We start from the raw sequence: 16,570 nt of genomic DNA, 5'->3' as shown, positions 1-16,570 counted from the left end.
CACTGGAGTTTCTCGAACGCCAATTGCCATTATTATTTCCATTTCTGTTTCCATTGCCTCTACGTGAACCCCTATTATAATAAGGCCCATTGTCCCTATGGAACCTCCTGTCACGAGTGGGGTTACTCGGCCTACTGTTTCGTGGAGGGGGGGAAGATCTTCCTACATCTTCTTCTTCTTCCTCTACAGCAAGTGTATTTATTCCCCTCCTACTGTTGTTGTTATTTGGTGGCTGATAGGTAGACTGAAGCTCACCAACAATGTTCAACAATTCATCTATAGATCGTGGTTTAGATGACACAATACATCTATAGATTGAAAATGGCAATTGCCGTGGAAGGACACGCAAAAGTACCTGGGGCGGTAACGGGGGGTCGAGAATACTGTTGGTATGCAGTAATTCCAACAAGTATTCTGTCGGCTTCTTGCTTCCCCGTGTCTCGAAGCGTGACGTTAAAATAGAGGCACGGAGATTAGCCAGTTTCTCTTCGCTAAGATAGGCGTTCTTGAAATGTCTAACGAGGTCTTGATAATTAGCACATTTCTTCAAAGTCACCTGCATCCACTGACGTGAGATGCCACGGAAGCAGTGGGAGGAGAAGGCCAACCGTCTCTCTTCTGGTACGCCCGTTAAATCAAAATAATTATCTAGTTCAACTAGAAAATTATGGGCCTGTATTTCTGATTCCACTCCTGTAAACACAGGAAGTGACAGATCTCGATGTAACAGCCCTAAGGCTGACGCTACCTGGCAATTCGCAACACTGCTATTACTACTGCTTACGTTGTTTATGTTTGGAGGGGGAGGGGCAGCCTGCTCGTCTGAGTTATCACGCCTGGGAAGCTCAGGGAACTGTCCCGCATGGCTCGGTCCAGCGACCGGTGATTCAATTCTCTCATGCGAGACAGAGGCTGTGTTTTGACAACTGGAACTGTTTTCTCGCACCGACTCCTTTAACAGTTCCAGCTGTTCCTCCCATCTCAGTTCTGCTCGACGCAACTTAGTTTGTAAGTGGCCCACTGAACTATCTACGGTAGCTTTTACCCTGTCAATTTCTGTAGAAACGGCGGCTACATTTTCCCCACTCTCTCCATGTCACCACGTAGATGGTTGACATCTCGAGAGACCTGAGCGAGGTCTGAACCAAGGACCTCAGATATCTCGCCTATCCTGCTTTCAGTGTGAGCCTCTAATTCGCTAATTTTATTCTCTGTTGCCTCTACTGATGATTTTAGTTCCTGGCAGGATGCTGTTATCTTAGATTCCAGAGCTTCCGCTGAGGAATCGATCCTTGCTTCTAGCTCTGTCACGTTTTGCATCATTTCACGCCGGAAACTGTCAGTGATCTGCTCTTGAACAGCCGCTAACCTCTCTAACATGGTTCTGCTAGCGTTCTCCTGCCTACTTGCTAATTCGGATAAGGTTCTCTGATGTGTCTTTTCTTGGGATTCTAATTTACTTGAAATTTCCGAAAGTGATTTTTCATGAATCTTTTCTTGTTTCTCAAGCTTATTCGAAATGTCTAGTAGTGATTTATCCTGCTTCTTTTCTTGATTCTCTAACTTCTTTTCTTGATTATCTAACTTGCCTGCTATTTCTTTCAACATGCTAAATAATGACGCGAGACACGGGTCAGGTACAGATGTGACTTGCGCTGAGGTGCTAGGAACCGGTTCCCTAACCTGCTCCGATTCATTAGCCCTCTCATTACTGACGGTACCTTCTCCAGGCGGAACTACTTCCTGGAGAGAGGTGTTTACATTTCCTACTGAATCGCTTCCGGTGTCCTGAGACTCCGATGGAAATTCCATTATTTGCGCAAATTGATTGTCAATAATATTGTCGCCTACAAAGCCTTCCATCGCTCTAGCTTGACTTCGCGTTACTACCATTAAGTGATTATGAACTCTAAGTAAGTAACTAGGTTCTCTAAAATGCCTAAACTTGATTCGCTAAATGCTATTCCCCTCCAAAAAGGTTTAAAATTTGGCAATACACTTCAACAAAATAAATGCATATAACACAACAATAATACACACAGAAATAATAAACTTTCTGGATGGCAGCGCGACAACCTGAAAGAAAAAACACATCTACTGCTACCCGCGTCTGGCTTGCACTAAATATCGTAAAAACGTTGGGTATCTTTCATTTCTTGTGGCAACATTCTTTACTGAATCGAAATTGAAAAAGAAAACAAGACTTTACTTTATTTTCTTGCCACAAGATTTACTATCAAAAGCAAAATTTAGCAAAGGACATTTCTAAAACAAAACATACATCCAGGATGGTGTGTGTGTCGCGCCCCACGCTGGGCGCCAAGTTCTTTGTGAGCGGAGGAGTGTGAGTTTGCATAATATGAATAAATTACTAAAATCATTAATATGCAAAAATGCAAATAAGGGAGGAATCTGAATATTTAAACTAATATTGACTTTAAAATTACTGTAACCTCCAGCCACAAAGTTAATTTAGTGAATTTAGTCAGTCGGTAGAGTCTTAGAATGAATAAAAGTTAAAATTTTGAAAAAAAAAATAAATAAGATTCCTACTAAGCATGAAACTCTAACTTACAGGTTCCTATGGTTTTAACACCCATCCTGTATGAGAAAGATACCCACAATATGCTTATCGCAATTACGATCCATTGATAGACCCAGCTTCTGGCCTGAAAAGCAAACAAGAAAGACAGAAAGGGTAACACATTACCTTGCAGCCAACTGCGACAATAACAGAAGTCAACATTCCAGTGGTAATCCTGCTTTAATGCACCACTTCCGTAATTCCAGAGCACACAGAAATAATTACAAAAGCACTCGCGCGCGCGGTCTCGCTATGAGACCTAAAAAGAAAAAAAAAAATATTTCTTTTAATATTTCTTTCTCACACTTTGAGCTCTATATTGTTATTGTTTGTGCACTTTTGTATTTATCGCGGCGCGGTCTTCTTTCTTGAAGTGTCTCTGGTTTCCTATAGAATGCACTTCCGGGCTGTGTTTCTTCCAATGTTGTGGACCATCCTCTTTTCTCCTCCTGTCGTGTTGTTAGGTTCTGCTAACCGTCATGTTGCCTCTACCAAGGGATTTCCGTAACACCAGTGGCGATTTCAAAGGGTAGTCCTTGGTGTGACACAATACAAGAGAATATATTTGTTATTTGACGAAAGTTCTCGCTAGCCTAACATCAGCTGACACTCTGACATTTTCTTGCACAAAACCCGCCTACTTAATACAAGCAAAATTAGCTCAGTTCTTGTATTTAAAGGGTTTTAACTAAACTGTGCTATACTATAGCATTGAAGATAACCTATAGAATACGGCATTGCGTTTTCTTTACTAAGGATTTCACTTGCTTTGGATTTCACTGTTAGCAGCGTGAACAAGTTATATGGCGTGTGACGTAGACATGGCACAATATTTATACCGGTGCGAAGCACTTTACGAAATATGCTGTAAAGCTTTGTCCCTTCTCACTAGTAAATGGTGATATATACGACACTTGTTCTCATATCACTTTTGAGAAATCACACTCCTAAATATATATATAATCGGTATCTCCTACTCTCCCATTCTACCACAAGAATGTTAGTCCGGAGAAAAACGAGGAAATACTAAAGTAAACTAGTTATGATCGCCCATTCTACTGCACACACGCACAGAATATTAGTGTCTAACTCACGCACTCTTCTTATACACAAATCTCTGAATGGTCAGAGTTCCAAATAGCTGACGGTCAACACGAATACGACTTGCAGTGCTTTGCTCTGCACTGTCTCGCGATTTAGCAACAACTAACTCTCTGTTTGTCCCGCGTACTGTTTTATTCCTTTGCAGTTTCATTGTTTCTTCCAACTGCTGTGTTGGGCCAAACCAAAGTAGCCCGCTCCACTGGAATAGGGGTGAGGGTGCCTCCCTCACCTGCGAATTTCCAGTGACCTAAATATAAAAAAAAAAACACACTTGTTCTTGTTCTTTTCCACTTTGTCTATCACTTCAATGGCATCGTTGTCTGTCACTGTGTGTGTTAACTTGCTTAATAATTAAGCTTCAGTTTAATATCTGACACACACACACACTATGCTGTATTTACACAAAATATAATTTAAACACCAACATTGTTCAAACTATGTCACTTGACATGCTTACTTCAACACCTTGACAGCTGAAGCCATCTATCGGCGACACCAAGAAATGCTTGAACAAGTGACATTGAACATGGTGAATTATAGAAATAGATGCATTGAGGATTGTAATTTTGAATTACTTAATTACGTTAATAAAACAAATTAAATGAGTTATGCTAGATATAAACAAATTAAAATGACTCTAAATAAGGCTGAAGTAGCCTGACACATTATAATAAACCTAGTAGAACTGATTGGAAGTTTGCTTCTCCTTTGCAGCAGTATTGCATTCTCTGCTAGATTTAAAAAAAAAAAAAAAAAAAAAACTGAGGTATGTGTTGGTCTGCCTGCATGCCTTCCATAACCATTACCAGGTCTTAAAACTGGTATTAGTACAAGCCAATTTGACAAAACAAAATATATATATCGAACTACATATGTCTAATACTACGGGAACACCCAGAAAGTTTATTTACATAACATAACACATATTATCTTTCAAATCATATCAGCGGTGCAGACGATAACTATATTTTTACAGAGACATCTATCGGATGTCATGGAACCATCACAAACAACGTTCTAGACAGCTTCCCCTCTAGTTCAAGTGGACTCGTCAATAATTTTAAAATAGTCAACTTATCTTTCTTCGAGAATGTTCCGTTGGCAAAACGACGCTTTGGAAGTCGAACACGCTAAAAAGGGGCGTGTTTAAAAAAAATAGCACCTCTTTGTATGCAGGTTTCTCTCATAGACTTGCTAAAAATTATATGGTTTTTCAAGTATTGTCATCGCAGGAATTGTGTCTCGACGGTGCTAGTGTATGCTACTCCCTATAACAACACTAAGAAATTCAGCTAGCAATACACCTAAGCAAAATCTGAATCTCATAGGTTTTCTATCCTTATTCAGATGGTTATATTGATTTCAAAAATCTACTCAACTTGGGTGTCCAACGCTCCGTTGAGTACACCTGCTTTCTTTGAGTTTTTTTTTTTTTTTCTCTGGGAAGCTTTCTCTGCCTCTATCCATGCAAACTAGCATATTGAAATACAAAATTCGCTATCTTCTTATACGTTCATATTAAATAATATCCAATTCTCATTGCTTCTCGCTTAAGTCCTGCCTTGTTGTTCGTTACTATTCATTTACATAATACAATAAACCATAAATATACATAGAAATATTAATAAAAGTTATCTGCTCCCGCTGGTAATTATTTAAATCTCAAAATTCTTTATATGCAAATACCTAATTAAACTAAAATATTATTCATAATTTCACGAAAAATTTAGCTATGCAAATCATCTTATAACACAGATAATGTGACGTTCACACTAGGAAACCATACGATCAAATGAACGGTCTATTACGCATATGATTCATGAACAGAAAATTCGGTACTTGCTCGATTCTAAATAAGCTTAAGGAACAGTCAATGCATTATAGAATTCAGAATTTTACCGATTTTGCAGATCCGAAGCACCTGATAGGTGGTAACAGATTATTACGTATGTGATCAATGAATGAAAAATTTGTTCGAAATATTCATACAATGTATATAAAAGTTAAAACTTTAAAAAGTTCAAGAATATACAGAACCACCCGAAACCAAGCTCTTTATGTGCAGCCTTTAAGATTATCATATAAATGTATTTCTCTCATGTTTTATTTTATTTTGTTTCAAAATGAGGGTGTGTGATATTTTGAAGTAAAAATACTACATACAATTTTGCTAGTTATTTATGTATCATTTTATTTTTAAATAAAAGTACTTACTTTTGTGTATAAGAGGTTAAAAAATTATTACATCAATTGGTTAATCCTTAGGAATTAATAATGTAAATATGTTAAGAATTTTAAAAAATCTGTTCGAAATTCATATTTTATTTTAGGTTTTATATTATTACCTACATCAACCACTAATTAAATGAGTTTTTGTGCTGTAGAGAAGCGAAACAAAGTCTGCTTTATCAATTTTAAGCAAAATTTTGAAAAAAGCCCAAAATTTCCCAAGCAAAAATGCGGAGCAGAATTTTTTTTTTTTTTTAAGCCGGTATTTTTCCGAGCCCTTGCATCTCTAGTCGCAATACATCAAGCATCCGCTACGCACCGAAAATATTCGAGATAGGAAGATCTCGGTTTCTAAACTGTGTTGCTATTCCTTTACGCAGTACTCGAAGTGGAAGATCTAAGGAAGTATACCCCGCACACTCCCCCTCTTCTATTTAGGGCATTGCCTTTACGTCATTTATGGAAAAACTTAATGCAAAGGCTTGGATCGGGAGTAGAGAAGATTTGCTCTATTTGATAACATTTACATACTTCCCGACATAATTAACATCAAAGTAATTTGTGTTTTAAGCTGAACAAAGTAGAATAAAATAACTCTCATATATTGCCACATGATGTGGGCTGATTGCCAAGATACCGAAATATACGTTCTTCAATCACGCTGTAAAAGCTACAGATGCCAGACGGAACAAACGCTGTACCATGCTACTATGATAACCGTAATGGGGTTAGCTATACTAAGAGCTTTATACAGTTCTACCTGAGTTGGAACGGCAATGCCGGAATCTAGTTACAATGAAGAATTTATGGTAGGAACAAGTAAACCCTTAGATCTTGACCTTTGTCGCGTACTATATGATAACCAGTGGTGGGTAGCAGAAATATTATCAATAGATCATAAATTGTGTTGAGTTGAAATGTTTATGCTTCCACATGGACCTTCAACAGAATACATGTTTCCAGAAGAGCATAAGAGAAATGAAAATATGTGTTTTGTGATCATCGACAATGTGCTACTACTTGTGAATGCACCAACATCTATCGGCGCATCTGCACGGTTACATGTTATTAACGAAATAGACACTAAGCAAACAAATAATTGCTTCAGTGAAAAACAAAAGTGAAAGTTTGTTTCAGAAGAACATTTTAAGTAAATAAACTTAAAATTTCTGTTTCGAAATCGAAATTCCCACCTCAGATTACTTCGGTTTAAGAAAACGGAGGAGGAGTGGGGAGGATCAGTTTACTATGTCAGAGAGCCTTTTTGATGAAAATAATAAAACACAATCAGGAAAAACGTTTGTTTTTTATTTAATGAATGTGAACCACAAACATCATCAAATTGTTGCACTCCTATTCCCTGTGTTGCCAACTGCGACTTCAAAATTAACGAGACGTCGTTAACTTCAAAAGGCTGTAGGTAATTCATGAAGCATTGGTCGAGAATGCTATTTGCTGTGCTTATTATTCATGTAAAGTTGAACCATCCGACAAAATTTCAGAATTTCTCGATTTCTTTTTTATAACAAAATGGTTGCACACAGAAGCGATGGAATTTTTTTTCGGAAAGTAGGTAAGTAGGTCTTATCAAGCGTAAAAACAGAATTTTAAAATAGGAGCCGGAAGTGCTCGAAAAAATTCGTAAACTTCGACTTTTCAGATAAACTGACGTTCATTTGGTAATTTATGTGCAAAAAGATACGCATGCGCAAACCAAACTATAATAAAATATAGTTTACTATAGTTTATTTATATCCCTATGTACACTCATGTCCAAAATGATGGTCGCATATCTATAACTGTCTTCTTGTAAGAATATAATTTGATAATTTTGCGGGGTACTTTTAATACTGATGCTGTGTGTATAATCGGTAAATGTATATTTGTGGTAAATTTCAAAGGAAAAGAATTATAAATACGAAAATGAGAAAGAGTAAAAGAAAATGTTGCTAAATGGACAAGAAAGTTTTATTTTCGTTTCATTGTTCTTATTTATTGCTGTTTCGGCATGAAATTTGTCACATACATGTCTTTGCCGATTATACACATACAAACTTATAAGAAATACCAGGCGGATTCGTTATTAAATTATATTCCTACAACAACATATTTATAGACATGCGACAATAATTTTGGACATGAGTGTACATACCACAAGAAGATATTATAACTCGATCTGTCTCCATTGCTGAATGGTGAGGCTCCGAAGTTGACCATTTTCCATGTTTTCTACAATTCAATCTTCCCTGAATCATCCCCGTCTTTGATGGCCCATTACTTGTCGGGAAAATTTTTTTTCGACAAAACGAAAGAATATGGGTCCTTTAAAAACATGTCTAGTTGCTATAAAAAATTTTTTTTGACAACATCTGAGATGATGATAGTACAATTTTATTTTTCTTTGCCTGAGTTAAAATGAAAAGCACTATATATAATTACAGAAGAACTCGATATATATAATTCCAGAAGATATAGATATTCCAGAAGAACTCGCCACGCTTCTTTCTTGTCTGTTTCAAGCATGCATTCATGACGTCAGAACCCTGCTTCAGAGTTTTACGCTAGATGACAGAAAAATTCAGATCATCAAGCCACCGAGGTAACTTCTATTGAAAACCAATGCACTTGGATTGCCGGTGGAGAGTTATGACAGAACATAACTTTAACCAATCAACACTGCCCATTCCAGTGGACGTTATGCACGAAAGGGTTAAAATCAAACTTAGATCTTATTAATGAACCAAACAGTGCCGCCACACTGTACAAGGTTTAGAAAATAAGTTAGATTCCTTCAAGCAAGTAAGAATATAAAAGAATTATAGGACTTGGCAACTCCAAATGTAATTTAATTACTGAATACGTTATTTTAAGAAACCAGAATTGCTATTATTAAACCATCCAGGTTAGATAGGCATAAAAAGTTGTTTTGTAAAGTGATAAATCACAGAGTTCCTTTTGAAGCAATTGCTGTGACCTTACCTGAATTGAAAAGGTATATATATATATATATATATATATATATATATATAATTTCTTACTGCATGTCATGTAATTATCGTACAGGGTGCGGCAGAACCGACTAAGCAGTTTCTATCGATTACCGCGAGAGCTGAGGTGGGTGTAGGCAGTTGCACGTGGTCTGCCTTTGTTCAGTCGTTGACCTCATTTCAGTAGCTAATATGGTCTGGACCGGTGCACATCGTGGTTTTGCCGTTCGCGCTTATTATGAAAACAGAAATGTTTCCGGGACGCCTCGTCTCTTTGAGGGGTGTTGTCGAGTGGCCTGCGCGGTCACCAGATTTGAGCATTTGTGACTACTTTGTTTGGGGATATCTGAAGGAAAAGTTTTTCAAAATCCGCCCTCACATCCTACCAGAGTTAAAACAGCGGATTATTGACGAAGTGAATGCCATACCCCGCGACATATGTGCAAGAGCTGCTCGAAACTTCACGGATCGTCTACAACAATGTATTGATGCTAACGGCCGCCATCTTGAAAACATTATTTTCAAAACTAAATGAATGTAAAATAGTATATCGTACTAATTTAGAAAATAAAAACATTTTTTTTTTCTATATATACAGATTTACTTTTTATTGCTCCTTAAAACTGGTTAGTTGGTTCTGCCGCACCCTGTATTATGCTTTTGTTTGTGCGGACTTGAATGTAGATTGGTTGGCAATATCCAAGGAAAAACGTGAATTAATCTTAAACAGTTTGGGTATAAAACTTCACTTGATGTACCAATGCTTTGTAAATACAGGGTATGTGTCGTTTGCTTTGTATTTCTAATATTAATAAGTCAACCTTTCATCAAACCATTATTAAAATCAAACTGCTATTATTCTGATTACTAACATTGATTATTCCGATGACGAAACTCAAATATTATGTTCAGACATATTTGTCGAATTTTCCAATCGCTCCCTTTTTGCAATTTTCATACAATTCCGTTAGCATAAAATACCTCAAGTTCCACCTGCAACAGATTTGATCTTTTCGTATTATTTTATGTGGGGTTTACTCTTAAAGAGTTAAGCTCAGCAGTATTCAAACTCTTGGATAACTATACATATTAAAGTGTCCAGTAAAACTATTTCCAATCTAGGAGTATAAAATATCGATAAGTTTAAATAATTTCGAACTTATTAGAAGAGCTATGATGAAACTTAAACGGAATTTACCAAAGAAGCAAAATAGCATGTCAGTTGATCTCTCAGATAATTCTTCAATGCCAGTCTTGTCCATCGACGAAAAGAAGCCCTGTACTGGTGCTTCCAGCTGCTTTTGTTTGTTGAATCATCGCTAGCGAAGCAAGAGAGCCATAGGTCGTAACAAGTAGTAATCCAAGGGTGTGAAGTCCAGACTATGCTGGGTGGTATCAGTTCAGTTTCCACAAATCATAGAGTTTATTCCAGGTCGTTCTAGAGGTATGAGGTTTTGCATCGTCTTGCTCCAGAAAGTGTCGTTTTCTGTTCATCAGTGCAGAGTTTTGTGCGACACAAGGACATTCATTCGCTCCAATTGTTCGGAGTACAGGTTTTGTATTGGAAGTTTTGATCTTTCGGAACGAGCTCATAATGAGTTGTCCTGTCATAATTCCACCAAATGGAGATATCTTCTTGTGCTTGAAACATCGTTATCGACGACAGTTTCCGGTGCTTGGTCCTTGTTTAACCACTGTTTATGCACGTTAGGATTTCGGAAGAATATCAGCTTTTTGTCACACCTTATCATTCTCGTTAGGCAACGCAGATCACATGGGTTTGCCAATAGCTTCTTCCACACATTCAGTTGTTTCTGTGCTTGAGCTGGAAGAAATGTAGCACGATTTCGGAGCTCCGCTTGCTTTTACCGAGGACATAAAGATTGCGAACCACACTAGAATGTGAGATACCGAGCTTGCCTAATAACCAGCGAGTACAAGTCTTCGGATTTGACTGTGATTTGGCGTACGAGCTCTGAATTCATTATTTTCAGATACCTACTTGATATTGGTTGATCGGTAAGCTGCTTGCAACCTGAACAAAATTTCTTAAACCATTCTCTTATACTATAATCAATGCCCCTTCCTTTTCACACAACAAATGTGTCGAGTTGCTTCCATTGTGTTATGGTTCACTTTAAACTCTTAAAGCGAATTAGCACACAACAAACAGGTGTTCCTGAGTTACATTTCAGTACACTTTCATTTTTGCGGCTGTCAAGTCACACATAAAATGCAGCACTGCACAACTGTTAGTGCACAAGCTACCAGTGTCTATACCCGTGCTAGAAACCACTTTCGATGGTTTGAACTACTTCGGTCACTTGATATACACGTTGCAAATTGCTTGTAAATGCCAGTAGTGCTAAACTTATGACTCACTGTTGTATATATATTATATAAATATATTCATTATATAAATTAGTATTCGTAGGATATTAAAATTTATGTAGTGAAAATGTTGATGGTAATTGTGCTTCCTGATGCTCGATATTTACAGAGAAACATTTTCCCAATTTTAAATTAATAGAGACAAATAAAGCAAAATCAAACGAAACATATGTAAATTGACCCATTCATTTTTCCATACTTTATTGATGTAATTTGGTATACTATTCTTTCAAATATGATTTGCTAATCGTACAATAATTTTTCAGTATTAGTGTTCTTTCTTATGTTTTTCGAGTATTTATATTATAATCGGTCAGATGTTAACTTTAATATTTATGATTGAGTGGAGTAAAGGTGATGGCGTAACTCTACTTTGTAAAAGGAAATTCTTTATACTGGATTAAATATCCCTGTTGTACAGATTTAATATGCAAGTGATTAGAAATTATATTTTGATTTCAGATAATAACACAGGGTATTGTATTATAAACGGAAATCATCTTGTGAGTTTCAGTTTTTGTTAGGATTGTACTTTACTATAAACATTTTCTTTATGAATATTAATATTCTAAAAATAAGATTATAATAAAAGCGTTATTTTTCTGTTCTTGCAGGTAGTTCCTATGGAGAAGACTTTCTAGTTTTCGTATTGAGTATCGTCACGTGACTGCATTTTTTTTAAAGTGCGAGAAACAATGGGTGGAGTGTGGTGACTATGGATCGCAGGCTTCCCCCCGTGGTAGTGGGAATTTTCTGTCTGGCCTGTTTTTCACTGTGTAAATTAGTGTTTACCGTGTGGGCGGAAGTGAGCACGCGCGAAAAGACTGAAGCCGATCTTTGGCTAGAAGAAAATCAGCTTCATGAATATAAAGAGACTTTCAGAGAAAGAGGTACGTGCAATGCAATTTTTCTGATCATAAATTGCAGTTGCCATAGCCTAAAAGAATAAGAATGATGTAACATGTGTGGTTTTATTTGTTGGATGTCTTTGCAGTTTTTCCCTCCGTCGAGACTAAACAACTAGTTTGATACGAGAATGCACTGAAAAGTCACTGCAGGAGAGAAGTACATACTCCCACCTCGTTACATTTCCTTTATAACCAGTACCAATATTGAAGTTTTTTTTTTCTTTCTTATCGAACTGTCAGAATTTTCTTCATGAAATCCTGAAATATAAATTTTTAATTTTACGGTATATGAATTTACATTTTGTTTCGACTAGGTGTGCTTGCGTTAATTGCCAAGGTGAAACAAAATTGGGGAAATATATATAACAGTAAATCCACTGACTCACTCTCCAAACCCCCAAACTATTAGGCCTAGAACCTTGTAATTTTGAGTAAATATTGTTATTACATGGTAAACTAATAGATAAGATGAGGCTTTGCGAAGTGGAGTGCCGGGAGGGAAGATGGTTTGATTTTTTTTTTTTTTTTTTTTAATCAGATCTTCGGTACTATCAGGTGTAAAAATTTAAAATTTTGTAGAAATAATCGTGTGTTCTTGACTACAGATAGCATGGCATATTGCAAAGTGTAACGCCTAAGGGAGGAGACAGATGAGCGTTTACGTAATTCTAGTGTAATCGAACTTCCACCAACAAGTATTTTGAAAGCAGGAAAAAATGTAGTAGAAATATTTAAAATATTTTATATAAACTTTATTTTTTTTTTCATTCAAAGAACGGGCATTCTGCTGGTAATTACTACATTCTACATGTTGTTCGACGATATACTATTAAAGGATATAACTCTTCTTAAACTTTCTCTCAGAGAGTGTATGAACGTTCATTCATTCTCCATCTATGAAGATCCGTTCCCGACAAATGTTAAATTTTGAACTTATTAACATAGAACGAAGGGATAAGATTGAGTGCATTTCTTTTTATCGCAATATTGACTGAATTGTGAGTGACGCATAAGACGAAAAAAACATATAGTTGAAGTAACAATACGTGGGGAAGAAAAATGCACAAAAGTGGGAAAATCGGGTACCGAAACGCTATTAATGTTACGGAAAACTATAGCATTGAGATTGGCGTCAGTTTCAAGTGTTCAGGTGGCACAGGAGCATAGAATGCGTGTGTGCAATCATGGGCGCCTCTGGCGTGTAAAAATTGATGGGAACAAGAGCATTAAATGCGTGTATCCCTAACAAAATTTAGACCAAAATTGTGAGGCGTTTGAGATATTACCATTGTTTCTTAAAGAATTTGTACGGATGAAGATGACAAACCACCATTGAAACGTCCACAGTCAAGAATGCTGTACTACCTATGAGTGCTGAGGTGAGTATTGGTTATATTAAATGTCCGTCCTATTAATACAATAAATAATTGAATAAACAGCTAATAGGCTTCTTTTTCTATCAATGCAGTTTATCATCATAATTATATCTATCACTAGTACGTTACTTGACAAATTTGGAAGTCTCCATAAGCTACTTTCCTTAGCTAACTTTCTTTTATTCCGTTTTAGTATCAGGGGCACGGTAGTTCAGTGGTAGGACGCTTACTTCTGGGGTCCCTGGTTTGATCCCTGACCAAGTAAGTTTGCGATGGACAACATTGTGTCCTGTGTTTTCTCGGGATACTCTCGTTTCCCTCATATTCTCATCCACCAGTTCTTCCATCATCATTCACTTGCCTTAATCATCTGTGTCCCTTGGCCTAACGGGCATAATAGTGGGGCGTTAAACTGAAAAATTTCCATTTCATTTCGTTTAAGTATCAACCATTATTTGTAATTTTCTTTCATCTCCCATATTGTATTTCCATTGTTTTTTCTACAATGTTTCGCAGAATACTATTTTTGTCCCAGCAATGTCCTAATCTCCCTATATTTATCTCTAATTATGTTCTCTTTTCTGTTATTCCATTCATTGGTTTTTCGTTCAAATTTCGGAGAACTCAGATAGTCCCCTTTCCTTAATTCCCTCCAAAACTCTTCATATAATACGTTTTCCTTCTTTTCTTGAAGATCTTTCACTATTTCTATTCTTGCTTTCTATTTTTTGTTCTTATTTCAGTACCTTATTTAAAATACTCCCCAGATACCGAGAACTACTCTAGTATTCTTTTAACCTCTCACTTCTATAGATGTCACATCTTCCTTCATTTCAGCCATCACTGCTTTCGTCTTCATTTTTATCATGCATGTATTCTTTTCACAGCTTTTTCTCACATTTCTTAACATATTGTCACATTTTTATTAAGATTACTCAATAACAGCAATATAATCAGGAAGTGAAATATACCAGCCCTAATACCTTCTATCGAAACAAACTCTTTCCTATTCAAATCCTTTTTACTACTCTAAACAGGTATTGATTGATGTCAAACTTCTCTTCCAACTGCACTGTCTTGTTTCATTATAGAAGAGGGCGCGGTGGCTCAGTGGTAGAGCGTTCACCTCCGGTGCTTGGGGTCCCTGGTTCGATCCCAGCTTGCGCCGTGTGGAGTTTGTGGTGGACAAACACCGTGCTCGTGGGTTTTCTCGGGGTTCTCCCAATTCCTCCCACTTTCTTCATTCCACCATTTCACTCATCTCTCATCATCACAGTCTCCTTTAGCCTAACCGGCTTAACCGTGGGACGTAAAACTTAAAGATTTCATTTCATTTCATTTTTTGTTTCATTATATTCTTTCATTCCACTTCTTATGTATGTTTCATAAGTACTTTTTAAGTTTTTGATCTTTCTATTGCGTCCGAAGCTACTTTAGTGTCTCCATCAAAATTACCTAGTTCATATTTTTTAAATACCTTCTCTGCCTAAATGTTTGTCTAAATCAACGAATACTGCGTACATTTTCTTCCATTGTCTACAAGGCATTCAGCTATTACTCGATGTAAGCTAATTGTTTCTCTAGTGTCCTCTTCATTCCTGAATCAAAACTGTTATTTAACTTCCTTACTTCTTTATTCAAATTATTTTAATCTTTGCTCTGTAAGTTTTATTTTCTTTAAATAATAATACTTTTCTGACCAGAGTATGTGCTTCTTTATTAAAAATTATATTATTTCGTAAGTTTCCATAACGTAATGTTATCTTTCTCAGACGTTAATATGTATTTTCTATTTTTGGTATATGCAATCGGAGAATATAGTTCTTTAATCTTTGTATCGTTTTGTATTCCATTTCTTAGGTAATACGTCCTAATTGTTTGCAAGACGACGATTCTCTCGTTTCATGTAACCAAAATGTACAGTTGATTCTTGCCTCTTGCAGTACAGTTTTTCAATATTTATCTTTCTCTTTGTGAATACGCTGCACACCCTCAGTTTATATATTGTTGTAGATATTCTTCCTTCTCTATTTTTCATTAAGTTTACGTCCCTATACATAATTTAAATTTGTACTACATCGCTATTGACTATTATAGGGTTTGTTTGCTTTACTGGTTTATCTTCTTAATACGATGTTTAACTCTTTATATATTCTCTTATCTTCTTTAATGCAGTTTCGTTTTCATTTTCATTGTTTTCTTTTCATAATTTTTCTCACAATTAGTATTTCTATAACCTCGACTTTTTAGCTCTGCTCCTGTAACCTGACGCTTGTAAAGTTCGAAATGTCAAAATCATAATGCTTCGCTAGTCATTTCTCGTTTAAGTTTCTCAGTTTTACGTTTTCTGTTGTTTCGTGTTTCTTTGTATGTTATTGTTTATATTTGTGACTATTGTGTTAGATACATTATGCTTTAAACAGACGCACCCATGTTCAGTCTTCATCATCTGTTTTACAATGCTGCCAAAGGCGAAAGTACTGAATTCTGCATTGGATAAAAGTTTCAGCATTAGAAAAGAAGCATGATTGGTATGGGATACTGAGCTGAAGAATTCTAAAAGTGCAAATTTGTGTTTATGACAAATAATTGACGTTTGTGAAACATAAACCCTGTAAATAACCACAATTACAAGTTGTAGTTCACACCTCTCTCTAATTTGACTTGTCTAGAGTAAGCCAATCAAAATAAACCAGAAGCAAATATAAACATACCATGAAATAATTCAAGATTTGCCTTATTCTCAAATAAAACGTAAGATCTGATTAGGGTAAGGATAATCTTTTTTCAAGAGTTTCTTAAAAACGTGATTCGATGAAATATCACTAAAGAAAAAAAAAAAAAATGAGCGCTTTCTCTTCGGAGCTCTATTCATAATGGCTGCTGTTCATCATTCATCCCAACAGACCCCTATAATCTCCTTCAGTCTGGACTCCCTAATCCGACATTTAGTCACAGTTTGGTCCGACACCTTATTTTTTATTTGTAAAC

At 36.3% G+C, this 16,570-nt stretch overlaps 1 protein-coding gene across 2 annotated transcripts in view; it reads left to right on the top strand.

Moving 5' to 3' along the window:
• Positions 1 to 16,570, top strand: part of LOC145686069 (apoptosis-resistant E3 ubiquitin protein ligase 1) — a 411,433-nt gene that overhangs the window by 9,343 nt on the left and 385,520 nt on the right. For both annotated transcript variants that reach the window (XM_081758980.1, XM_081758979.1), the window contains exon 2: positions 11,910 to 12,185. In XM_081758980.1, coding sequence (XP_081615106.1) covers positions 12,011 to 12,185 — 175 coding nt within the window. In that variant the 5' untranslated portion in view covers positions 11,910 to 12,010. The remainder of the gene's footprint in view (positions 1 to 11,909; positions 12,186 to 16,570) is intronic.

This window comes from Thermobia domestica, chromosome 5 (genome assembly GCF_964235325.1).
Source record: "Thermobia domestica chromosome 5, izTheDome1.hap1.1, whole genome shotgun sequence".
Classification (NCBI taxonomy): Eukaryota; Metazoa; Arthropoda; class Insecta; order Zygentoma; family Lepismatidae; genus Thermobia; species Thermobia domestica.
This window is presented reverse-complemented; position numbering and strand designations above follow the sequence as displayed.